The sequence below is a fragment of the Leucoraja erinacea genome, chromosome 13 (assembly GCF_028641065.1).
Source record: "Leucoraja erinacea ecotype New England chromosome 13, Leri_hhj_1, whole genome shotgun sequence".
Taxonomy (NCBI): domain Eukaryota; kingdom Metazoa; phylum Chordata; class Chondrichthyes; order Rajiformes; family Rajidae; genus Leucoraja; species Leucoraja erinaceus.
In genome coordinates this window covers 45,386,612-45,412,719 of record NC_073389.1, presented here as the reverse complement: position 1 = coordinate 45,412,719, position 26,108 = coordinate 45,386,612, and the positions used below count along the sequence as shown (strand labels likewise).

General features: G+C 45.6%; 1 protein-coding gene across 1 annotated transcript in view; it reads right to left on the bottom strand.

The window, feature by feature from the left end:
• Positions 1–26,108, bottom strand: part of LOC129702493 (transmembrane protease serine 2-like) — a 45,256-nt gene that overhangs the window by 4,242 nt on the left and 14,906 nt on the right. Inside the window, exons 7-13 of the mRNA XM_055644220.1 lie at positions 24,155–24,268; positions 23,121–23,164; positions 21,994–22,203; positions 15,277–15,456; positions 8,417–8,512; positions 3,347–3,483; positions 869–1,021 (exon numbers count right to left, since the gene is read on the bottom strand). Coding sequence (XP_055500195.1) covers positions 869–1,021; positions 3,347–3,483; positions 8,417–8,512; positions 15,277–15,456; positions 21,994–22,203; positions 23,121–23,164; positions 24,155–24,268 — 934 coding nt within the window. The remainder of the gene's footprint in view (positions 1–868; positions 1,022–3,346; positions 3,484–8,416; positions 8,513–15,276; positions 15,457–21,993; positions 22,204–23,120; positions 23,165–24,154; positions 24,269–26,108) is intronic.

Sequence of the window (26,108 nt, the reverse complement as noted above, 5' to 3'; positions counted from 1 at the left end):
CCCAGTCCCACTATGGCCGTGACCCTCACTCTGTACACAGGCAGTCAGTGGGGTTCAATAAACGGGGGAACCCACAGGAACTGCCCTGACCTATTGATTAGGCTGGTTCAGGAGGACTTCTGCGGCAGTCTCATTAAAAAAAAAGGCACTGACGATTTATGACTTCCTTCTCAATTATATTTTATCTAAATCTGTGCAAAATTTCATGTAGTTCTGAGACATGGGTCACGAAAGTTGATTTCTAAACACATTTTTGATGCTCGGCCCACAGCCTATCACCATGTTATAGAAAAGATGTTGTCTAGCTGGAAAAGGTGCAGAGTTGGTTTACGGTGTTGTTGCCAGGACTCAAAGGCCTGAGCTGGAGGAGAGGTTGAGCAAGCTAACACTCTATTCCTTTGAGCACAGGAGGATGTGGGGTGACCTTATATAGGTGTACAAAATCATGCATGGAATAGAACAGGTAGACACACAGAGTATCTTGCCCAGAGCAGGGGAACCGAGAACCAGAGGAGGTGATGAGGAAAACATTTAATAGGAATCTGAGGGGCATCTTTTTCACACAAAGGATGGTGAGTGTATAGAACGAGCTGCTGAAGGACATGGATAGGACACGTTTAGAGGGATATGGACCAAACGCAGGTAAGTGGGACTAGTGTAGATGGACACAAAACGCTGGAGTAACTCAGTGGGACAGGCAGCATCTCTGGAGAGAAGGAATGGGTGACGTTTCGTGTCAAGACCCTCCTTCACGCGGATGGGACATGGTGACCATTGTGGGCAAGTTGGGCCGAAGGGCCTGTTTCCACACTGTAAGACTCTATGACTCTAAAACAAACCTGTCCCAAATTGGCTGTTGTGCACTTGCCTTCATCTGCAGGTAAATCCAGTCGGCCATCAGTGACATTTTGGTGTATACCCCTGGTTTCCCAGCTCTTCCACATCCGTAGCCCCAGCTTGTAGTACCTACTAACCACCAGAGGGAGTTCTGGTTGACAGCTAGGGGCCCACCACTGTCACCCTGTTGCAAACAAACAAAGACAAATGCTTAGGAAGGAACTACAGATGCTGGTTTAAACCGAGGATAGGCACAAAAAGCTGGAGTATCTCAGTGGGTCAGACCCTTCGAGCCAGCTCCGCCGTTGACTGTGATCATGGCTATTCACCCACATTCCTGCCTTCTCACCATATCTCCTGACTCTGCTATCTTTAAGAGCTCTATCTGCTGCTCGAACCAAAACGCCAACTATTCCTTTTCTCTAGAGATGCTGCCTGACCCGCTGAGTTGCTCCAGCTTTTTGTGTCCATTTTCATAGACAAAAGGTTGCTGACTTTGGAATAGATTAATTCAGTTGCTAACAGCTGTGCTTTATGTTCTCAATACCAACCTCAACTACAGTATATCAGGCAATCAGCATTCCATGTATTGACTTCACTTTGATAACTGGTCAGCATTTACATACCCATATAACATATAACAATTACAGCACAGAAACAGGCCATCTCGACCCTTCTAGTCCGTGCCGAACACATAATCTCCCCTAGTCCCATATACCTGCGCTCAGACCATAACCCTCCATTCCCTTCCCATCCATATAACTATCCAATTTATTTTTAAATGATAAAAACTAACCTGCCTCCACCACCTTCACTGGAAGCTCATTCCACACAGCTACCACTCTCTGAGTAAAGAAGTTCCCCCTCATGTTACCCCTAAACTTCAGTCCCTTAATTCTCATGTCATGTCCCCTTGTTTGAATCTTCCCTACTCTCAGTGGGAAAAGCTTTTCCACGTCAACTCTGTCTATCCCTCTCATCATTTTAAAAACCTCTATCAAGTCCCCCCTTAACCTTTTGCGCTCCAAAGAATAAAGCCCTAACTTGTTCAACCTTTCTCTGTAACTTAGTTGCTGAAACCCAGGCAACATTCTAGTAAATCTCCTCTGTACTCTCTCTATTTTGTTGACATCCTTCCTATAATTAGGCGACCAAAATTGTACACCATACTCCAGAATTGGCCTCCCCATCAACCTATCCCCACCCTTAAACCACCCTGTATACTCAAGAGTCAAGACTGTTTAATTGTCATATGAACCAAGAACAGAACGATGAAATTCTTACTTGCTGGAGCTTTACAAGCATATAAAAATATATTATTAAAAATAATCGGTTATCCCGTTTTGTCACATAATCTCTTCGCTCCCTCCCACCCACCCCACCCCCCCTTTCTCCTACTCTTATAACTTATTCCTACTTTTGCCCAGGTTTGATGAGATGTCAACTGATTTTTTTCTCTCCACTGACTTTGACTGACCCGACCAGCATTTCCCATTCCTATTTCATATTTCTCGCAGCTGCGGTATTTTTGGTTTTGTTTAACGGAGTAATAACTGAAGGGATAAAACCACTTGCTGTTCCCAAAACGGGTGAAGCCTGTTAAGGTGGACACATCCCTCTGCTTCATCCCAAAGAAACGGTTGTTAGGTTCGACAGCAAAGACTGGCAGCTCTGGCCGTGCGGCTGTGAAACTTTACATTCTCACATCCGGCCTCTTTGAGCATCCTGAGCTGAAAACGACAGCTCATGATTTATACCTCACGCAAGGCCAGCGGCATAATCAAGGATGAGTCGCACCCTGGCCACTTCCCCTTCTCCCCTCTCCCATCAGGCAAAAGATATAGAAATGTGAAAACGCACACCACCAGATTCAGGGATAGTTTCTTCCCAGCTGTTATCAGGCAACTGAATCATCCTTCCACAACTAGAGAGCAGTTCTGATCTGCTATCTACCTCATTGGAGACCCTCGGACTATCTTTGATTGGAATTTACTGGCTTTACCTTGCACTAATATTATTCCCTCATCATGTATCTGTACACTGTGAATGGATCAATAGTAATCATGTATTGTCTTTCCGCTGACTGATTAACACGCAACAAATGCTTTTCACTGTACCTCGATACATGTGACAATAAACTAGACTAAACTATATGTGGGAAGGAACTGCTGGTTTACACCAAAGAGACACAAAAAAAAAAACCTAAAGAAGGGTCTCGATCCAAACCATCACCCATTCCTTCTATCCAAAGATGCTGCTTGTCCCGCTGAGTTACTCCATCATTTTGTGTCTATCTAAACTAAACTATGATGGGTTGTGTTCCCTCTGGTGGTTTGGAGAACCAGGAATTAGAAATGTCTGAAGAAGGGTTTTGGCCCGAAACGTTACCCAATTCCTTCGCTCCATAGATGCTGCTGCACCCGCTGAGTTTCTCCGGCATTTTTGTGTACCTATGAGAAATGACCTGCTTGTTTGCAAATTACAACTTTCCAATTTTTTATTCCAATACCTGACACGCATCAAATCCACCTTCATGGAAACCAGCACAGATCATACGGGGGAAGAGTTCCGAATAGTAATGGTTGCGACATATTTGGGTGTCAATCAGTGGCATCGCGACCTTCCGTAAAACTTCAGATATCTTACCTGAGGAAATAAAAATAGCGACATAAAAGTCCAATCAATTGTCTGTACGGAGTTTGTACGTTCTCCCCGTGACTTGCGTGGGTTTTCTCCGAGATCTTCGGTTTCCTCCCACACTCCAAAGACGTACAGGTTTGCAGGTCAGTAAATGTAAAATTGTCCCTGCTGTGTGTGTGGGATAGCCTTAGTGTGCAGGGAACGTTGGTCGGCGCGGACACGGTGGGCCAAAGGGCCTGTTTCCGCGCTGTATCTCTAAACTAAACTGTTCCATTTATGGAATTAAAAAGTCATAAGGGTCCTGTCTTGGCCAGCGCTATCCCATCAATCTCAAGCTTCCTGCTCCTCTACCCCATTACACAGCAAAAAACAAACATTCTTGCAAGATAGCAACACGTTAAACAGCTAGACACAAGATGGTCAGCGGGCAGAGGAGATTGTGCAAGGGGGAGTTGTCTTCCTTTACTTCCAATGGTGCTCTTTTACCTGGTGGTGGTTTTACTTTATGCTTTGGTCACCATGTTATAGGAAAGATGTTGTCAAGCAGAAAAAGGTGCAGAGAAGATTTATGAAGATGTTGCCAGGACTCGAAGGCCTGAGCTACAGGGAGAGGTTGAGCAGGCTAGGACTTTATTCCTTCGAGCGCAGGAGGATGAAGGGTGATTATATAGAGGTGTACAAAATCATGAGAGGAATAGATCGGGTAGATACACAGAGTCTCTTGCCCAGAGTAGGTGAATCGAGGACCAGAGGACATAGGTTTAAGGGGAAGGGGAATCTGAGGGGTAACTTATTCACACAAGGGTTGGTGGGTGTATGGAAAAAGCTGCCAGAGGAGGTAGTTGAGGCTGGAACTATCCCATCGTTTAAGAAACGGTTAGACGGGTACATCGATAGGACAGGTTTGGAGTGATATAGGCCAAACGGAGGTAGGTGGGACTAGTGTAGATGCGACATGTTGGTCGACATCGGCAAGTTGGGCCGAAGTGCCTGTTTCCACCCTGTATCACTCTATGAGTCTAGGACGAAAGAGGAAGGAAGCCGAGCATGGACTCTGAAGAGCAGAGAACACAAAGGAAAATATGTTCCAAATTATGAGATGAATGGCTAGTGTAAGTGGGAAGTGACTCTCCAGGAGAAGGAGAGCAGGAATCCAGATAGAAGATAATTGAGCAGTCTATAGTGAGCAATTTTAAGCACCATATCCGAGGAAGGATGTGCTGGCTCTGGAGAGGGTCCAGAGGAGGTTTACAAGAATGATTCCAGGAATGGGTAGATTAACCTATGATGAGCGTTTGTCGGCACGGGGCCTGTACTCGCTCGAGTTTAGAAGAATGAGGGGGGATCCTCATTGAAACATACAGAATAGTGAAAGGCTTGGATAGAGTGGATGTGGAGAGGATGTTTCCACTAGTGGGAGAGTGGAGGATTAGATGTCATAGCCTCAGAATTAAAGGATGTTCCTTTAGGAAGGAGATGAGGAGGAATTTCTTTAGTCGGTGGTAAATCTGTGGAATTCTTTGCCACAGAAGGCTGTAGAGGCCAAATCAATGGATATTTTTAAGGCAGAGATAGATTCTCGATTAGGGTGTCAGGGGTTATGGGAGCAAGGCAGGAGAATGGGGTTAGTAGACAAGATAGATGAGCATTGATTGATTGATGGGCTGAATGGCCTAATTCTGCTCCTACCACGTGAACTTATGAAAGGACAAAGACCAGAAAAGATAAAATAAAAAAAGTTAAAGCTTCACTTTTAAAGAGAGGTGTTTTTTATTTAGAAAGTAATATCAAATTTATTGTCATATGCACAAGTCTGATGAGGTACATGAATAATGGAAATCTTGCTTGCAGCAGCATCACAGGCACGGAGACTCAGACAAACACAAAGAGAGAATTCCTGAATTGTTCAAAAGAACGCTGGAGGATGTAACTTTACTAGAAATGTTAGAAATATGGGAAAATGTGCAGAAGGGGTGAGTGAACTGGATGTTCTTTCAAATAGCTGGTACAGGAATAATGGGATGAAGGCCTTGTTTCTGTGCATGATGATATATATATATACGATTCCTTCTGGGGATCTACAAAATAACGTGAAATACTGATCAACAAAGAGCGCTATCCTTTCATTTACCAATAACTTATAAAAACATAGAAAATAGGTGCAGGAGTAGGCCATTCAGCCCTTCGAGACAGCACCACCATTTAATATGATCATGGCTGATCATCCAAAGTCAGTACCCCGTTCCTGCTTTCTCCCCATACCCCATGATTCTGTTAACCCTAAGAGCTATATCCAAATCTCTCTTGAATACATCCAGTGAATTGGCCTCCACTGCCTTCTGTGGCAGAGAATTCAACAGATTCACAACTCTCTGGGTGAAAATGATTTTCCTCATCTCAGTCCTAAATGGCCTACCCCTTATTCTTAAAACTGTGATCCGCTGGTTCTGGACACCCCCAGAACATCGGGACCATTTTTCCTGCATTTAGCCTGTCATTCCCTTAAGAATTTGATATGTTTCTATAAAATTCCCTCTCATCCTTTCATAAGTTGCAATGCCTCAAGGTGCCACACCGCAATGCGAGCATCTGGAATAACAGAAGGGTTTCGGCCCGAAACGTTGCCTATTTCCTTTGCTCCACAGATGCTGCTGCACCCGCTGAGTTTCTCCAGCTTTTTTGTGTACATGGAATAACAGAAGACTTTTTTTAATCACCCTCTGCTTTTGGTGAAGGCGAATCGTTAGTACACTGCGAGATGTTTTCTTCGTGCAGTAAGAGGATTGGCTTGTTGGCAAGTAAAAATCATAATGCAAGCAGTACTTTACAAAAATCTGCACAACTCATCTAGCAGAGTTCCGTGGGTTTCATCACTTCAATGGGTCTACAAGGGGTTGGCAGAGTCAGGGCCGAACAGCCTCCTTCTGTGCTACAATAATTTTAACTTTGGTCAGAGATTGGAACGTCAAGAGAAGTAACCTATAGACCAAGGGTTCCCAACCTGGGGTAAATTTACCCCCAGGGGTAATTTTCACCTACCCAGGGGATATATTTTACCTACCCTGGGGGTAAATTTGTTGATTCTGGATCTGTACATATTTTTTCTCATTGACTGACTGTGTTTGGTTCTGGTATACTGGTATCTGTTCATCGTTAGTTGTTCATAAATAAGTGAAGTAAATTGTTATGTGCTATTAAAGTTGCCTAGGGTAAACGGGACAAAAAAAAGGTTGGGAACCCCCGCTATAGACAATATGCAGGTCATGTCATGGTTTTGATCAGCTGGCTGGAGTCATAGAGTCATGCAGCGTGGAAACAGGCCCTTCTGCCCAACTTGCTCAGACTGACCAACACTGTGAGTAGAAGGGAACTGCAGATGCTGGTTTAAACCGAAGAGAGACACAAAAAGGTGGAGCAGCTCAGCGGGACAGGCATTATCTCTGGAGAGAAGGAATGGGCGATGTTTCAGGGCGAGACCCTTCTTCAGACTGGTTAGGGATAAGGGATACGAGAGATATAGACGATGATGTGGAGCGATAAAGAACAATGAATGAAAGATATGCTAAAAAGTAATGTTGATAAAGGTATGCAAAAACATGCTTCCTTTATCATCGTTATCATCTTGTATATCTTTTATTTATTTATTTACTTATTATTTAAATGCTGTGATTGAAAATTATTAAATATTAAAAATGTATATTAAAAATATATAAATATAATGCGTAAATTAAAGAAAAGTAATAATAATTCTAAATAAACATTTTACTTGAGCAGTTACCACTGCATGATGTGGACTAGGAACGTTACAATTATTCACTGTATGATGTGGACTAGGAAGGTAGCAATAATAAAGCATGAAAGTGCCCCATCTCCTGGGTGAAGTTCAGAACATAGCTTAGAATTCAGGGCAGTTTCTATATAATTGTCACTGGACGATGCATTACAGTGGTGCAGCGGTAGAGTTGCTGCCTTACAGTGCCAGAGACGCGGGTTCCATCCCGACTACGGGTGCTGTCTGTACGGAGCTTGGATATCTGATGAAGGGTCTCGACATACTATACGAGAGAGTCCTGCAACATCAAATGTGATATATTATCACTGGAGACATTAAACCGAGGTGTGACCTGACTAAGATGTCCAAAGTAACTCAGTGTTATCACAAAGCCCCCTGCCCCATAAGGGCAGCACGGTGGCACAGCGATGGTGTTGCTGCCTTACAGCGCCAGAGACCAGGGTTCAATCCTGGTTTCGGGTGCTTGTCTGTCCGGAGTTTGTACATTCTCCCTGTGACCACGTGGGTTTTCTCCAGGTACCTTGTCTTGTGCGTAGGGTGGAACTAGGTTAAATGGTAAAAAGAGTAGATTGTCCCTAGTGTGTGTGGGATAGTGCTCGTGTACGGGGATTGCTGGTCGGCGTGGACTCGGTGGGCCAAAGGGCCCGTATCCACGCTGTAGCTCTAAACTAAACCAAACTAATACACCCTAGGAAATAATGCTTATAACCATATAACAATTACAGCCCGGAAACAGGCCATCTCGGCCCTACAAGTCCGTGCCGAACAACTTTTTTTTCCCTTAGTCCCACCTGCCTGCACTCATACCATAACCCTCCATTCCCTTCTCATCCATATGCCTATCCAATTTATTTTTAAATGATACCAATGAACCTGCCTCCACCACTTCCACTGGAAGCTCATTCCACACCGCTACCACTCTCTGAGTAAAGAAGTTCCCCCTCATATTACCCCAAAACTTCTGTCCCTTAATTCTGAAGTCATGTCCTCTTGTTCGTGGCATTATGTGGCTTATGTGGCATTCTCCAAGCTAAACTGACAATGAATTGGATGGGGAACATTGTCCCCTCTACAATTACAGAAGTGATCTAGCCAGCCATAGGGATCAAGTCGTGGTAATAAAAGGTGATAAAAATTATTTCTTACCTCCTTCCTTTGTGTCTCCCCAGCCAGAAACCCAGCTATAAGTACCCGAACTAAACACTTGGCGATGATTCGGCAAACAGATTGGGTTTATTGTTTCTAACATCAGAACAAAAGAAGACAACAGTTACATATCCTAAATATAATTTACACAAGTCTTTGTTGTATAACAGTGTTTTAACTATGTCCAATACATTTCTCAGTTACAGTTCAGTTTCAGCGACAGTTTCAGTTGAGTTTATTGTCACTGTGTCTACTGAGGTAGAGTGAAAAGCATTTGTTGTGTGCTAACCAGTCAGCAGAAAGGCAATGGTTACCATTGATCCATTTACAGTGTATATACATGATAAGGGAATAACATAGAAACATAACATAGAAACATAGAAATTAGGTGCAGGAGTGGGCCATTCGGCCCTTCGAGCCTGCACCGCCATTCAATATGATCATGGCTGATCATCCAACTCAGTATCCCGTACCTGCCTTCTCTCCATACCCTCTGATCCCCTTAGCCACAAGGGCCACATCTAACTCCCTCTTAAATATAGCCAATTAACTGGCCTCGACTACCCTCTGTGGCAGAGAGTTCCAGAGATTCACCACTCTCTGTGTGAAAAACGTTCTTCTCATCTCGGTTTTAAAGGATTTCCCCCTTATCCTTAAGCTGTGACCCCTTGTCCTGGACTTCCCCCAACATCGGGAGCAATCTTCCTGCATCTAGCCTGTCCAACCCCTTAAGAATTTTGTAAGTTTCTATAAGATCCCCTCTCAATCTCCTAAATTCCAGAGAGTATAAACCAAGTCTATCCAGTCTTTCTTCATAAGACAGTCCTGACATCCCAGAAATCAGTCTGGTGGACCTTCTCTGCACTCCCTCTATGGCAATAATGTCCTTCCTCAGATTTGGAGACCAAAACTGTACGCAATACTCCACGTGTGGTCTCACCAAGACCCTGTACAACTGCAGTAGAACCTCTCTGCTCCTATACTCAAATCCTTTTGCTATGAAAGCTAACATACCATTCGCTTTCTTCACTGCCTGCTGCACCTGCATGCCTACTTTCAATGACTGGTGTACCATGACACCCAGGTCTCGCTGCATCGGCCCTTTTCCTAGTCGGCCACCATTTAGATAATAGTCTGCTTTCCTGTTTTTGCCACCAAAATGGATAACCTCACATTTATCCACATTATACTGCATCTGCCAAACATTTGCCCACTCACCCAGCCTATCCAAGTCACCTTGCAGTTTCCTAGCATCCTCCTCACAGCTAACACTGCCCCCCCAGCTTAGTGTCATCCGCAAACTTGGAGATATTGCCTTCAATTCCCTCATCCAGATCATTAATATACATTGTAAATAGCTGGGGTCCCAGCACGGAGCCTTGCGGTACCCCACTAGTCACTGCCTGCCATTGTGAAAATAACCCCTTTACTCCTACTCTTTGCTTCCTGTTTGCCAGCCAGTTCTCTATCCACATCAATACTGAACCCCCAATGCCGTGTGCTTTAAGTTTGTATACTAATCTCTTATGTGGGACCTTGTCGAAAGCCTTCTGAAAGTCCAGATATAACACACCCACTGGTTCTCCCCTATCCACGCTACTAGTTACATCCTCGAAAAATTCTATAAGATTCGTCAGACATGATTTACCTTTTGTAAATCCATGCTGACTTTGTCCAATGATTTCACCACTTTCCAAATGTGCTGCTATCCCATCTTTAATAACTGACTCTAGCAGTTTCCCCACTACCGATGTTAGACTAACTGGTCTGTAATTCCCCGTTTCTCTCTCCCTCCCTTCTTAAAAAGTGGGGTTACGTTTGCTACCCACCAATCCTCAGGAACTACTCCAGAATCTAAAGAGTTTTGAAAGATTATTACTAATGCATTCACTATTTCTGGAGCTACTTCCTTAAGTACTCTGGGATGCAGCCTATCTGGCCCTGGGGATTTATCGGCCTTTAATCCATTCAATTTACCCAACACCACTTCCCAGCTAATCTGGATTTCACTCAATTCCTCCAACTCCTTTGACCCGCAATCCTCTGCTATTTCCGGCAGATTATTTAAGTCTTCCTTAGTGAAGACGGAACCAAAGTAGTTATTCAATTGGTCTGCCATATCCTTGTTCCCCATGATCAACTCACCTGTTTCTGACTGCAAGGGACCTACATTTGTTTTAACTAATCTCTTTCTTTTCACATATCTATAAAAACTTTTGCAGTCAGTTTTTATGTTCCCTGCCAGTTTTCTTTCATAATCTATTTTTCCTTTCCTAATTAAGCCTTTTGTCCTCCTCTGCTGGTCTCTGAATTTCTCCCAGTCCTCCGGTATGCTGCTTTTTCTGGCTAATTTGTACGCATGATCCTTCGCTTTGATACTATCCCCGATTTCCCTTGTTATCCACGGATGTACTACCTTCCCTGATTTATTCTTTTGCCAAACTGGGATGAACAATTTTTGTAGTTCATCCATGCAGTCTTTAAATGTCTTCCATTGCATATCCACCGTCAACCCTTTTAGAATTAATTGCCAGTCAATCTTGGCCAATTCACGTCTCATACCCACAAAGTTTCCTTTCTTTAAGTTCAGAACCATTGTTTCTGAATTAACAATGTCACTCTCCATCCTAATGAAGAACTCAACCGTATTATGGTCACTCTTGCCCAAGGGGGCACGTACAACAAGACTGCTAACTAACCCTTCCTCATTATTCAATACCCAGTCTGAAATAGCCTGCTCTCTCGTTGGTTCCTCTACATGTTGATTTAGATAACTATCCCGCATACATGCCAAGAAATCCTCTTCCTCAGCACCCCTGCCAATTTGATTCACCCAATCTATATGTAGATTGAAGTCACCCATTATAACTGTTTTGCCTTTGTCGCACGCATTTCTAATTTCCTGTTTGATACCATCTCCAACTTCACTACTACTGTTAGGTGGCCTGTACACAACACCCACCAGCGTTTTCTGCCCCTTAGAGCGTTTCGCAGCTCTACCCATACCGATTCCACATCCTCCAAACTAATGTCCTTCCTTTCCATTGCGTTAATCTCCTCTCTAATCAGCAACGCTACCCCACCTCCTTTTCCTTTCTCTCTATCCCTCCTGAATATTGAATATCCCTGGATGTTCAGCTCCCAGCCTTGTCTCCGTGATCCCAACTATATCATAGTCATTAATAGCTATCTGCACATTCAACTCATCCACCTTATTACGAATGCTCCTTGCATTGAGACACAAAGCCTTCAGGCTTGTTTTTACAACACTCTTATTTGTCTGCCTGCCACTTTTACTTTTCACCTTGCTACCTATTGCTTCTACCCTCATTTTACACCCCTCTGTCTCTACGCTCACACATTTAAGAAACCCTTTCCCTTTAACTCCATCCTCCACTATCCCATTCGACACCCCACCCCCCTTATTCAGTTTAAAACCACCCGTGTAGAAGTGGCAAACCTGCCTGCCAGAATGCTGGTCCCACACCTGTTAAGATGCAATCCGTCCCTTTTGTACAGTTGCCCCTTACCCCAAAACAGATCCCAGTGATCTAAGAATCTAAATCCCTGCCCCGCGCACCAGTTCCTCAGCCACACGTTCAGGTCCCGTATCTCCCTGTTCCTGCTCTCGCCAGCACAAGGAACTGGAAGCAAACCGGAGATAACAACCCTGGAGGTCCTGCTTTTCAGCATTTTTCCGAGCTCTCTAAAGTCAAGCTGCAGAATATTCATCCCCTTCTTTCCGACATCGTTTGTGCCGACATGCACTACCACTTCCGGATGTTCACCTTCGCCCTTGAGGATTTTCTGCACTCTGTCCGTGACATCCTGGATCCTGGCACCAGGAAGGCAGCACACCATCCTCGCATCCCGTCTGTTGCCGCAGAAACCCCTGTCCGTACCTCTCACAATGGAGTCTCCCACTACAATGGCGTTGCCTGCCTTAGGCCTTTTTGGTTTTGGCTCAACAGCCCTATTCACATCGCAAGCCAGTCCGCCGCTCAGTGTAAACACGTCTTCTGTCCCAACAGCTTCTAAGTGGGTGAACCTGTTCACAAGAGGTACAACACCCGGGGACATTGGCATTCCATGCTTCCCTCCCTTTCTCACTGTCTCCCACCTTCTCTCTTCCAGTACCTTAGGTGTAACAATCGTACTGTAGGACTTGTCGAGGAACGACTCCGTTTCTCGGACGACCCGGAGGTCATCCACTTGCTTCTCCAGTTCCCCAACACGGCCCTTCAGGAGCTCTACCTGGATGCACTTCTCGCATTTGTAGCAGCCAGAGGCACCAGCGGTGTCCTTGACCTCCCACATACTGCAAGTATCGCACTGAATCAGCTTGCCTGACATCCCCTTCTTTCATCTCTACCTCTCAAGCGTATTGCGTGGTGTCCTCTCCGAAGACTCTCGAGCCAAAGACTCACACTTTTCTCACAAGGCCGCTCACTCACTGCCACTCCCTAAGAGCAGTCTTGCTTAAATTGACTGATAAATTGCCTGATTTACCAATTTACACTTCTCTCCTCCCACTTGGGCTAGAGCCAATCAGTCATATCTCTTGCTAATCTCCTGCTGCTGTGGCTCCCAAATCTACAGCAGTTCTGAGTAAAGTCTGCCTGTGCTTGGCCTCTACTTTTCAACTGTTTTCACCCCTCTGACTCACTTCTCTCCTCCCACTTGGGCTAGAGCCAATCAGTCGTATCTCTACCATGCGGGTCACGGGGAGAACGTACAAACTCCATACAGACAGCGCTTGCAGTCAGGATGGAACCCGGGTCACTGGCGCTGTAAGGCTGCAACTCTACCGCTGTGCCACTGTGCCGCCCTAAAGCTTGTTGTGTACAAACTGACAGCTGCTTGAATTGGCTACAGCAGTCCCTTCACTTCATCAGCAATTGTCTGCAAAACACTTTGGCATCCAGAAAAGAACAGAAATATAGGTTTAGAGTGGGAGATGCGGTATCTAGTTTCCTGACAGCTCAAGCCCAATATCGGACGTTCCTGCTCCACCCAGTAGGCCCGGCTCACCCAGCGCAAACCAAGGACCCTCGCTGTAGACTGGGATCATTGAAAATAGGTGCAGGAGTAGGCCATTCGGCCCTTCAAGCCAGCACCACCATTCAAAATGATCGTGGCTGATCATTCAAAATCAGTACCGTGGTCCTGATTTCTCCCCATATCCCTTGGTTCTGTTAAAAGGATGAGAGGGGATCTATAAGATTGTTAAGGGTTTGGACACGCTAGAGGCAGAAAACATGTTCCTGATGTTGGGGGAGTCCAGAACCACGGGCCACAGTTTAAGAATAAGGAGTAAGCCATTTAGAACAGAGACGAGGAAAATCTTTTTCTCAGAGAGTGGTGAGTCTGTGGAATTCTCTGCCTCAGAGGGCGGTGGAGGCAGGTTCTCAGGATGCTTTCAAGAGAGAGCTAGATAGGGCTCTTAAAATAACGGAGTCAGGGGATAAGGGAAGAAGGCAAGAACGGGGTACTGATTGGGGATGATCAGCCATGATCACATTGAATGGCGGTGCTGGCTCAAAGGGCTGAATGGCCTACTCCTATTGTCTATTACTAAGCCCAGTCAATCCATTATAAGCCCAGTCGATCCATTGTATCAACCAGCATCTGCACTCGCCTGCTTCTACAACCTTATAACAGCGTGGCTTCTGCACCCAGGCGATGCTCTCTCACATGTTAGAACAATGGAGGTGCCTACTCTACAGATTGATGTCGAAGTCTCCTGGAATTAAATTCCCGGGAAGAGCTGAGAATATTTCAGCAAAAGCAAATTAGGAGGGACATGGGAAAAATGGTTTTATTACATTATCTGCCAATCCAGTTATTAGTTATAAAAACATGAACGTAGAGAAAATTTCAAGATTCAAGATTCAATTTAATTGTCATTTTGACCCCTTGAGGTCCAAACGAAATGCCGTTTCTGCAGCCATACATTACAAACAAATAGACCCAAGACACAACATAATTTACATAAACATCCATCACATCGCTGTGATGGAAGGCCAAAAAAACTTATCTCTCCACTGCACTCCCCCCCCCCCCCCCCCCCCGATGTCAGAATCAAAGTCAAAGCCCCCGGCTGGTGATGGCGATTGTCCCGCGGCCATTAAAGCCACGCCGGGTGGTGCGAGGTCGCACACCGGGTCTTGGTGTTAGAGCTCCCGGCGGGCGCTCGCAGAGTCCCGCGGCCATTCCAAGCTGCGCGGGGCGGTGATGTCAGGCCCTGCTCCAGGAGCTCTTCAACCCCGCAACTCGGGCGGGAGAAGTCGCCGTTGCAGGAGCCCTGAAAAACGGTCTCCCTCCAGGGACCCGCGGGCTCCCGGTGCCGCCGTCCGCCAGACCCGCAGTTGCAGCCTCCGAATCTCCGGAGGTCGGGCCGCAGCAGCAGCAGCGCTCCACCACCGCTCCACCCGCTCCGGACTCGGCCAGCTCCGCGACGGTGAGGTGAGTCGTCGGCACCAGAGTCCCCGGTCTTCTCCTGTTGGAGGCCGCTCCTCGTTGCAGCCCCAACGACAACGGAGACCCGACAAGAAAAGGTCGGGTCTCCCGTGCAGTGAGAGATTTAAAAGTTACTCCCTCCCTCCCACCCCACCCCCACCCCCCCCCCCCCCCCCACACACACACACCCCAACAAAAAATAACAAAAACTACATAGTAACAGAGCCAAAAAATAATAAAAACGTGGACGGGCTGCAGAGGCCGCTGCTGACGAGAGTCCCGCCGCCTACCGGAGACAGTTTATGCTTGGCCGGGGAGGAGAAATGGGACAAAATATTCACCAACATAACAACACGTATTGGACGCACTTCAATATCCTCACAAAATATACTGGAAGTTACCTGAAAATTCTAAAGGAGATATAAGCTTCATGAGGGCTACATCAAAATCTTTGGTCTCCGAGTTAAATAGTTCATGTTTGATAAATTTGTCTATCTTGTGTACAGTTAGTGCGGCTCCCTCTCTTAAATATAAATGGCCAACCATTACACGCCAGTGGACTGGAGAACTGATCCTGCAGAGGGAAAACAAGAAATATTATCAGAGACATATCCACCTCAAAAATCAAGAAAGATCCACATATGTCTAGTTATGGCAATTTCAATACACTAATAAAAGCTGCATTTAGGTTAGCATCCCATCTAGGACCTCATGGGGTATCACAAAATTAGGTGATCTTTAACTTTAAAAAGTGTTTAGCTTTGTTATCACCATGATTGCTGCTTTAATCAAGGGTCACAGTTTAAGGATAAGGGGGAAATCTTTTACGACCGAGATGAGAAAAACATTTTTCACACAGAGAGTGGTGAATCTCTGGAATTCTCTGCCACAGAAGGTAGTTGAGGCCAGTTCATTGGCTATATTTAAGAGGGAGTTAGATGTGGCCCTTGTGGCTAACGGGATCAGGGGGTATGGAGAGAAGGCAGGTACAGGATACTGAGTTGGATGATCAGCCATGATCATATTGAATGGCGGTGCAGACTCAAAGGGCCGAATGGCCTACTCCTGCACCTAATTTCTATGTTTCTATGTTTAAAAGATGATCTACAGTTTCCAACACGACACAATGGCACAGTGGTAGAGTTACTGCCTTACAGCGTTAGAGACCCGGGTTCGATCCCGACTACGGGTGCTTGTCTGTACGAAGTTTGTATGTTTTCCCCATGACTTGCATGGGTTTTGAAGTAGGGTTCTGACCTAAAACATCACCTGTGTACGAAGGAACTGCAGATGCTGGTTTACACCGAAGATAGAAACAAAATGGTGGGGTAACTCAGCGGGACAGGCAGTATCTCGGGAGAGAAGGAATGGGTGATGTTTTGGATCGAGACCCTTCCTCAGCCAATCTGCCTTTCCCTCTCACACATTCCTTCTCTACAGTGATGGTGCCTGTCCTGCAGAGTTGCTCCACCATTTTGTGTCTGGAACATCACCTATTCCTTTCCTCCATGGTAGCCACAGTATGAATGGCTGCCATGGAAATGTGGTAAAGGAGGTGCAGAAGAACCAATGTCTGTTGCATGTGGCTGTATCACCTTCCTTGCAATTGGGACTGCAGATCAGTTCAGTTTGGTTTAGTGTCACGTGTACCGAGGTATAGCGAAAACCTTTTTTGTTGGGTGCTATCCAGTCAGCGGAAAGACAATACATGTTCAAGACCCCTTGTATGAATAGCAGCCAAACCAGTGCAAAGTAATAGTTCATCGCACTGCAGTAATCACAGCTTGTATAGCAGCAATACTGCGATGAGACCCAGCAATAATGTGTGAAGTATGCGGAACACTTGTAACACTGGCACAAGTCTGATGCACGCAGTTGCACTTTGTTTTCATATTGAGAGCCTTTTAAATACCTTTTAATTTAGTCTATATTTAATTCAGAGATACGGCGTGGAAACACACCCTTGGGCCACCGAGTCCGCGCCGACCAGCGATCCCCGTACACGAACACTATCCTACACACACCAGGGACAATTTACAATTATACCAAGCCAATTAACTAACAAACTTGAATGTCTTTGGAGTGTGTGTGAGGAAACTGGATATCCTGGAGAAAACCCATGCAGTCACGGGGAGAACGTGCAAACTCCGTACAGGCAAGCACCCGTAGTCAGGATTGAAACCGTGTCTCTGGCAGTGAGGGCAGCAACTCCACCACTGCGCCACCGTGCCTTACCAATATCATAGGATTTGAATCCCCTTTCATTGGGTATTAAGTTCAAGTTCAAGTGAGTTTATTGGTATGTGTCCCTGATAGGACAATGAAATTCTTGCTTTGCTTCAGCACACAGAACATAGTAGGCATTTACTACAAAACAGATCAATGTGTCCATATACTATAATTTGAATATATACACACATGAATAAATAAAATGGTAAAGTGCAAATAACAGATAATTGGTTATTAATAATCAGAGTTTTGTCCAAGCCAGGTTTAATAGCCTGATGGCTGTGGGGAAGTAGCTATTCCTGAACCTGGTTTTTGCAGTCTTCAGGCTCCTGTACCTTCTACCTGAAGGTAGCAGGGAGATGAGTGTGTGGCCAGGATGCTGTGGGTCTTTGATGATACTGCCAGCCTTTTTGAGGCAGTGATTGCGATAAATCCCCTCGATGGAAGGAAGGTCAGAGCCGATGATGGACTGGGCAGTGTTTACTACTTTTTGTAGTCTTTTCTTTTCCGGGGCGCTCAAGTTGCCAAACCAAGCCACGATTAAAACAAAACATTGATGTTACATTCCATGCTTGCTCCACCTTGACCTACCCAATCTCCCAGTTGCCAAACATTTTAACCCCCCTTCCCATTCCCATACTGACCTTTCGTACCTGGGCCTCCTCCACTGTCAGAGTCAGGCAGATCCCCTCTTCTAATGTAGATGAAGCTCCCACCAGGGTCTCCTCTATATCCCTCAGCTCCGCTCTTCCTCCCCATCCCCCTACTCGTAACAAGGGCAGGGTCCGCCTTGTCCTCAACTTCCACCCCATCAGCCGTCGCATACAACATATAATCCTCTGACATATTCGTCACCTCCAACGGGATCCTACCACTGGCCACATCTTCCCATTTCCTCCCCTTTCTGCTTTCCGCAGCGACCGCTCCCTCCGTTACTCCCTGGTCAATTTGTCCCTTCCCACCCAAACCACCGCCTCCCCAGCTGGCACTCAGGGTAGGCAGCCAGTCGGCTTTTAAAAAAACCTTAAACCAGGCATGCGCAGATTGATCTCTCCGTAAGCTGTCAGTCGACTTTTATAAAGTCTTCAAAAGCCATATCTCTTAATAAAGTACCGTATTTCCCGACAATAAAGACGCACCCCCTTTTTGAGTTGCTAAATTTTGAAAGAAGGCTGGCGGGACATAGAATTTCTCACGCTCAAAAAAATTAATAAATAAATAAATAAAGTAACAATTCAATTTCCCCAAGGCTTCCAAATCGCCTTCATTCTGAATTACTGAATGGTTGGGGGGTGGAGGGTGACGGCAGGTGGAGAGATGGTGGGAAAAACGGGAGCACACCGGGACAAGTTGAATCAGTTGTGATCTTATTGAATGACAATACTAGGTCAAAGGACCAATTGGGGGGAGAGTTTCTTTCACAGCGTGTGGGGAGTCTGGCCTGGGGTAAAGTTGCGGGGAGGGCGGGAGCGTTGAGAAGGAGGGGGTCAGGGATCATGCCAGTAAGCCACTCACTCACTCACCGTTGCCGCGGCGCTCCGGTCACTAAGCCACTGCATTGTGGCCAGGGAGGGAAGTAGCTCGGGTGGCTGCGAGCGGCTACCGGGACCTCAGCGGCTTCTGCCGGCCCGCTCACCTCTGGCAGTGCTCTCTGTCTGAACAGTGAGAGGACCAGCTCAAGAGCATAGATCATAGAGCACAGCGGGTCAGCGGGCGATGGATAACAGGACAGCGGGCGGTGGAGCTTACTCCTGTGTCAGTGCGAACAAGGGACCAATTGAGGTTACTCACGTTGGCACAGGAGTAAGATCCACCGCCCGCTGTCCTTTTATTCATCGCCCGCTGACCTGCTCTTGAGCTGGTTGCTGGCATGATCCCCGACCCCCTTCTTCTCAACGCTCCTGCCCTTCCGCAACTTTACCCCTGGCCAGACTCCCCACACCATGTGAAAGAAACTGCCCCCCCCCTCAGCAGCGCTGTCCTTTTACAACCGCTTCCCACTTTACAGCCGCTTCCCATCAGCTGCTAGCAATGAGGGATAGACTTGGCTATACCTCAGTACAGCAACATCGTTCTTGATGCTGCTGTACTGAGGGATTGCGAAGTCTATCTTTCTTGGCTAACAACCTAACCTTCGGCCTCCAAGACGCATGCAGATTTTCGTGCCTTATTTTGGGGTAAAAAATAGGGTATTCATTGCCGGGAAATATGGTATTTAAAAACATATAGCTCAAAGAAATCTACTTACCACATTATTTGTACACAAACTCCATTCTTCTCTCTTTGTTTCTTAAGATACTCACACAATCCATGTTTGAAAAACCCGCCAAGAAACATGCACAGTACGCAGTCCACGCGGCAAAGGCAGAATTTCAGCTGCCTTCAGCTCCACTTGTCATTGACGGCTTGAAGCAGCGTTGACGGCACGTCACCTGCACAGACTTTCGCGTATTACATGTACAGTGCATGAAAGGCACGGAGAATTATGGCTACCTAAGAGATCGATCTCTTCGGCAGGCATAATTCTCCCTAGGCTCTCCCACTAGTGGAAACATCATCTCCACATCCACTCTATCCAAGCCTTTCACTGTTCTGTATGTTTCAATGAGCCCCCCCCCCCCCCAGTCTTCTAAACTCCAATGAGTACAGGACCCGTGTCATCAAACATAGAAACACAGAAACATAAAAAATAGGTGCAGGAATAGGTAATTCGGCCCTTTGAGCCTGCACCGCCATTCAATATGATCATGGCTGATCATCCAACTCAGTATCCTATACCTGCCTTCTCTCCATACCCCCAAATCCCTTTAGCCACAAGGGCCACATCTAACTCCATCTCTTAAATATAACGCTCATCATATGTTAACCCACTCATCCCTGGGATCATTTGTGTAAACCTCCTCTGGACCCACTCCAGAGCCAGCACATAATTTCTCAGGCATGGTGCTCAAAATTGCTCACAATATTCCAAATGCAACGTGACCAGCACCTTATGGAGCCTCAGCCTCAGCAAATTCCACTTGCAAGGAGAGATAATTGACCTTTCCAACAGTCATCAGTAGCAACATTAGCCTCTTTGTTTCCCCAATATGTAGGCATACATAGATAACACCATTGCTTGTAATCTCGATAGTCATAGTCAATAATCAGATTTATTCCTCACATACACAATAAATTGCAGTGAAATTAACTTGCCAGCAGCGGTACAATAAAAAAGAACACACAATACACAATAAAAATTCAACACAAACATCCACCACAGCATTAGATTTTGCTTACAACCCTGTGTAAGATGCACGGCTGCAGCACTGGTAATCTATCCTGCACAAAGAACATGCCTCTTGTTCAGTTGTTTTGTTTAGTTTAGTTTAGTTTACCGAGGTACAGCAAAAAACTTGTGTTGCCTGCGAACCAGTCAACAGAAAGACAATGCAACATAAGAATAAGGGGTAGGCCATTTAGGACTGAGATGAGGAAAAACGTTTTCATCCAGAGAGTGGTGAATCTGTGGAAATCTCTGCCACAGAAGGCAGTGGAGGCCAATTTACTGGATGTTTTCATGAGAGAGTTAGATATAGTTCTTAGGGCTAACGGTATCAAGGGATATGGGGCGAAAGCAGGAATGGGGTATTTCTTCTTTCATGTCCATCTTCCATGTTTCAAATGACAATCAGCCATGATCATGTGTTTCTATGATTGCAATTGAGGCATCCATAGTGTTCAGATACATGACAAAGGGGGTTAACACGAATAACGTTCCGTGGAAGGTAATGTCCAATAAAGTCTGTTCAAGGTTACTCCAAGCTATCTATCTGAGAGGAGATTAAGAAGAGCATAGTTAAAGTGAGAAATCTTGCTGGCAAAGCATAGATTTAAAAGAGTGAAGTGATTGTAATGCGTGATTGCAGATGCACCTCTGTGGCTAGCACACAAAGAGTGTGTTAAGTTCAACTCTGCCCATGGCTTGTTGTGGGCAGATCCTTTGGTGCTTGGTTCCTGACAATGCTGAAGAACTCAACCATGGTGGCGCAGCGGTAGAGATGCTGGCTTACCGCGCGTGCAGCGCCAGAGACCTGGGTTCAATCCCGACTACGGGTGCTGTCTGCACGGAGTTTGTATATTCTGCCCCTGTCCGCTTGGGTTTTCTCCGAGATCTTCGGTTTTCTCCTACACTCCAAATACGCACAGGTTTATAGGTTAATTGGCTTGGTGTATGTATAAATTTTCTTCTAGTGTGTGTATGATAGTGTTAATGTGCAGGGATTGGTGGTCAGAGCGGACTCGGTGGGCCGAAGAGCCTGTTTCCACACTGTATCTCTAAACTAAACTAAACTACACTCGGGAATGTTATAGGTGTCCCCAGGTTGCTCAGTTACCCATCCATCATTTTTCCTCTGTTCACAGGTTTTCTGCTGGATGTTTTCCTTTACGTTCCTGTGGAGCTCTTTTCCTTTGAGGAACGGCAAAGCTTTCAATACAGGAGTCCCTTACAAACGCAATTAACAGCTGTAGAGACAGGAACTGCAAATGCAAGAGAAGAAAAGAATGCACAAAGTGCTGGAGTGACCAACATGTCCAATCAATGTTCATACCACTCAGTTGTAAGCAACCCAATCAAAATATGACATGCATGGGTGATCGATGGTCTGCATGGACTCGGTGGGCCAAAGGGCTTGTTTCTAGGTTGTTTAGTTTAGTTTAGTTTAGTTTATTGTCATGTGTACTGAGGTAGAGAGGTACAGAGAAAAGCTTTTGTTGCCTGCTAGCCAGTCAGCAGAAAGACAATACATGATTACTCGGTTGGTGCAGACTTGGTGGGCCGAAGGGCCTTTTTCAGTGCTGTACCTCTAAAGTAAACTAAGCTAAACAAGATTAATAAATGTTAGCACATGGCTTGCGAAGGGAAGGTGGTGACTTGACTTGCCTTTCTCCACAGTGAGCTGCTGTAACGACCCAGTTGGGCGTGATGATGGAGCCACCACAAAGGTGCTTGCCCCTCACTTGGAGGCTGACCTGCCATGGGAACTCGCCTTCAAGTGCTGGATTCCCTCCGACTATTCGTCCCGTGGCGTTTGGAAAGGGCTGGCGGATTCCGCAAGCTGCGTTTGAGGAGGAGAAGAAATGCAACAGTTAATTCCCAAACAATGGGAAAAGGCTTTTGACGGTGCTGGCTCGAAGAGCCGAATGGCCTCCTCCTGCACCTATTTTCTATGTTTCTATGATTGTTGCAACAAGGAGTTCCCTGGCATGAAATGATCTCAATAAGATCATGGCTGATGATTATACTTAGTCCATCAGTGCGTAATCATAAGTTCATAAGTTTTAGGAACATAATTAGGCCATTCGGCCCATCAAGCCTACTCCGCAATTCAATCATGGATGATCTATGCCTCCTGCCTTCTCCCCGTAACTCCTGACACCCTTACTAATCAAGGATCTGCCTTATAAATCCGCCTTAAAAATATCCATAAATTGGCCTCCACAGCCGTCTGTGGCAATGAATATCACAGATTCACCATCCTCTGACATGAAATTCCTCCTTATCTCCTTTCTAAAGGTACTTCCTTTTATTCTGTGGCTATGGCCTCTGGTCCTAGACTCCCCCACTAGTGGAAACATCCTCTCCACATCCACTCTATCACTAATCGGTAAACTCCAATGAGGTCCCCCCTCATCCTTGTAAACTCCAGCGCGTGCAGACCCAGTGTCGTTGAACGCTCATCAATCTAACAGCCCACTCCAATCCTGGGATCATTCCCGTAAACCTCCTCTGGACCCTCTCCAACGCCAGCACATCCTTCCTCAGATATGGGGCCCAAAACTGCTCAAAATATTCCAAATGGGACCTGAGAAAGCCTCAGCATTACATCCCTGTTTTATATTCTAGTCCTCTCGAAATAAATGCGAGCATTGCATTTGCCTTCCTTACTGCCGATTCGACATTACTACCGATTTGTGAAATAGATTCAGAGACAAACGTTTGAAAAGGGTTTTGTAATAATAAATCAATGCCTACCTATACAGCGTAATGTGACCACCGATCCAGATTCACAAATCTTGCTGCAAATGAGAAACGTATTTCTAAGCAGGGCATTAAAATGGTGCAGAGCAATGTTCAATTCAGTTTGGTTTATCGTCATGTGTGCCGAGGTACAGTGAAAAGCTTTTGAAGGTAGACACAAAATGCTGGAATAACTCAGCGGGATAGGCAACATCTCCAGGGAGAAGGTATGGGTGACGTTTCGGGTCGAGACCCTTCTTCAGACTGAGAGTCGGGGGAGGGAGGCACTGAGATGAAGAAAGTAAGGTGTGAAAACGAGACATCAAAGGGGCCGAAAGTCATGGAAAATGTAGAATAGAGTTGTGAATCTGTCGAATTCTCTGCCACAGAAGGCAGTGGAGGCCAATTCACTGGATGATTTCAAGAGAGAGTTAGATTTAGCTCTTAGGGGTAACGGAATCAAACAATATGGGGAACAGGCAGGAAATGGGTACTGATTTTGAATGATCAGCCATGATCATATTGAATGTCGGTGCTGGCTCAAAGAGCCGAATGGCCTACTCCTGCACCTATTTTCTATATTTCTATGTTTCTGGATCATTATTAGCTAGGGGAAGATAATGACAAAGCATACAATGATAAAAATGTAATCAAGGGGACAGTCAGACTGGTTGGAGAACTAGGATGGGGGGGGGGGGGGGAGAGAGAGAGTGAAAGCAAGGGTTACGTGAAGTTAGAGAAGGCGATATTCATACCGCTGGGTTGTAGCTGCCCAAGCTAAATATGAGGTGCTGTTCCTCCAATTTGCGCCAATGGGCCTCACTCTGACAGTGGAGGAGGCACAGGACAGAAACGTCAGTGTGGGAATGGGAGGGGAAGTTAAACGTGTTTAGCAACCGGGAGATCGGGTAGGTTTAGGCGGACTGAAAAGCTTTTGTAGCGTGCTAACCAGTCAGCAGAAAGACAATAAGCGATCACAATCAGTTCAGTGTATAAATACATGACAAGGGAATAACTTGAAATGTGAAGAATACTCTGCAATGCCTGACCTGATGGTTAATTTATGGTGGATGTTTCGTTTTTTAATAGTCTCATTCAGAATCAAGAAATCAGTATCCTTGATTGTGTTCGCCGAGGCTGATCCATAGTTTGAATACGTCTTTCTGTGGAACAGATGGAGAAGCAAAAATTAATACACGTAACCAGGGAAGTTGTTCATTCTGATAGATTGGATGAAAGATACAGCATGGAAACAGGCCCTTCGGCCCGCCCAGTCCAGGCCGACCTCGAACACCCGTTCAAATCAGTTCTGTGTTATCCCACTCTCTCTCCCTACGCACTAGGGGCAGTTTACATTAACCTGCAAACCTGCACGTCCTTGGGATGTGGAAGCAAAACCAGGGCACCCGTTAAAAAGCCCACAAGGTCGCAGAGAGAACGTGCAACCTCCGTAAAGACAGCACCCGAGGTCGGGATCGAACCGGAGTATCAGGCGCCGTGAGGCAGCAGCTCCACCAGCTGTGCCACTGTGCACCCCCTATCTGGGATTTTTTTTTAAAGCCTAGTAAGAGATAGAAGATTTTAGATTCTGCCTAGGGGTAAGAGCCTTGAAAACACAGTGTTGAAACAGGCCCTTCAGCCAACCTGCCCACACCGGCCAACATGTCCCAGCTACATTAGTCCCACCTGCCCACCTTTGGATCATATCCCACCATACTTGTCCTATCCATGTACCTGTCTAACTGTTTCTTAAACGTTTGGATAGTTTCAGCCTCAATCTCCTCCTCTGGCAGCTTGTTCCATATACCCACCACCCATCGTGTGGAAATGTTACCCCTCAGATTCCTATTAAATCTTTTCCCTTTCACCTTAAACCTATGTCCTCTGTTCCTCGATTCACCTACTCTGGGCAAGAGACTCTGTGCATCTACCCGCTCTATTAATCTCATGATTTTATATATGTTGAGGATAACAATAATAAAATACAAATTCTTGATGCCTTTTCACATGCATTTTATTTTGTGTCTGCTTCTATCTTATAAGGCACTGGTCAGACCGCATTTTATCTTGCAGTCTTTGATAGACTTCAAGAAAGTAACCGTAAGATTTAAAGTAGTGATGGACAATTTTATTCCAAATTATTTTATCATGAAGGGAAGGAGAGTGCAGGAGAACTTACTGAAGTCTCCAAAGGTAATAGGACAAAATGTAATAGGACAAGAGAGTAAGGCCGGGTAAAATCGGGGCCGATGTGAGAAGCGGCGTGGTGAATACCGTACTAAAGGTGTTATATTTGAATGCACATTGTATACGGAACAAAGTGGAGAGCTTATAGAGCAGTTAGAAGTTAGTAGGTACGACGTTGTGGGCATTGTGGAGACGTGGCCAAAAGAATATTGGAGCTGGGAGCTGAATATCCAGGGTTACACGTCCTAATGAAAAGACAAACATGTGGGCAGAGGGATGTGGTCGCTACACTGGTAAGAAAATAAATGTGGTCCTTAACAAGAGGGGGTTATGGGTCTAAGGCAGGAGAATTGTGTTGAGAGGGAAAGATAGATCAGCCATGGTTGAGTGCAGAGTAGGCTTGATGGGCTGAATGGCCTAATTCTGCTCCTACAACTTAGGAGCAACTTGCAGACCTATCATGAAAAATGTTTGCCGAAAATAGCAATCAGTATCTCCTTCCATCGTCCATGCAGTTGCCAAACCCAACATTAATGCAGTTCTTGGCTATTTATAACAAATTATCTCTATGGATTCAGGTGCACTATCGACTCCAAAACAGGACAGGGAAAACCTCGGTGATGGTTTGCTTTGGGATCCAGAGCTTCAATGGGTTTTTTTCTTCTCCTCCAGTAGCTGATTTTAGTGCATTAGGCATTAGTTCAACATCAAATATAAATGAGTAAAGAGCATATGGAACAATGAATCGGTGCACCAAATTTAACGTGTCAACTTTGAGGAGAAGGACGTTAGGAAAGAATGCTAAGGTGGACAGTA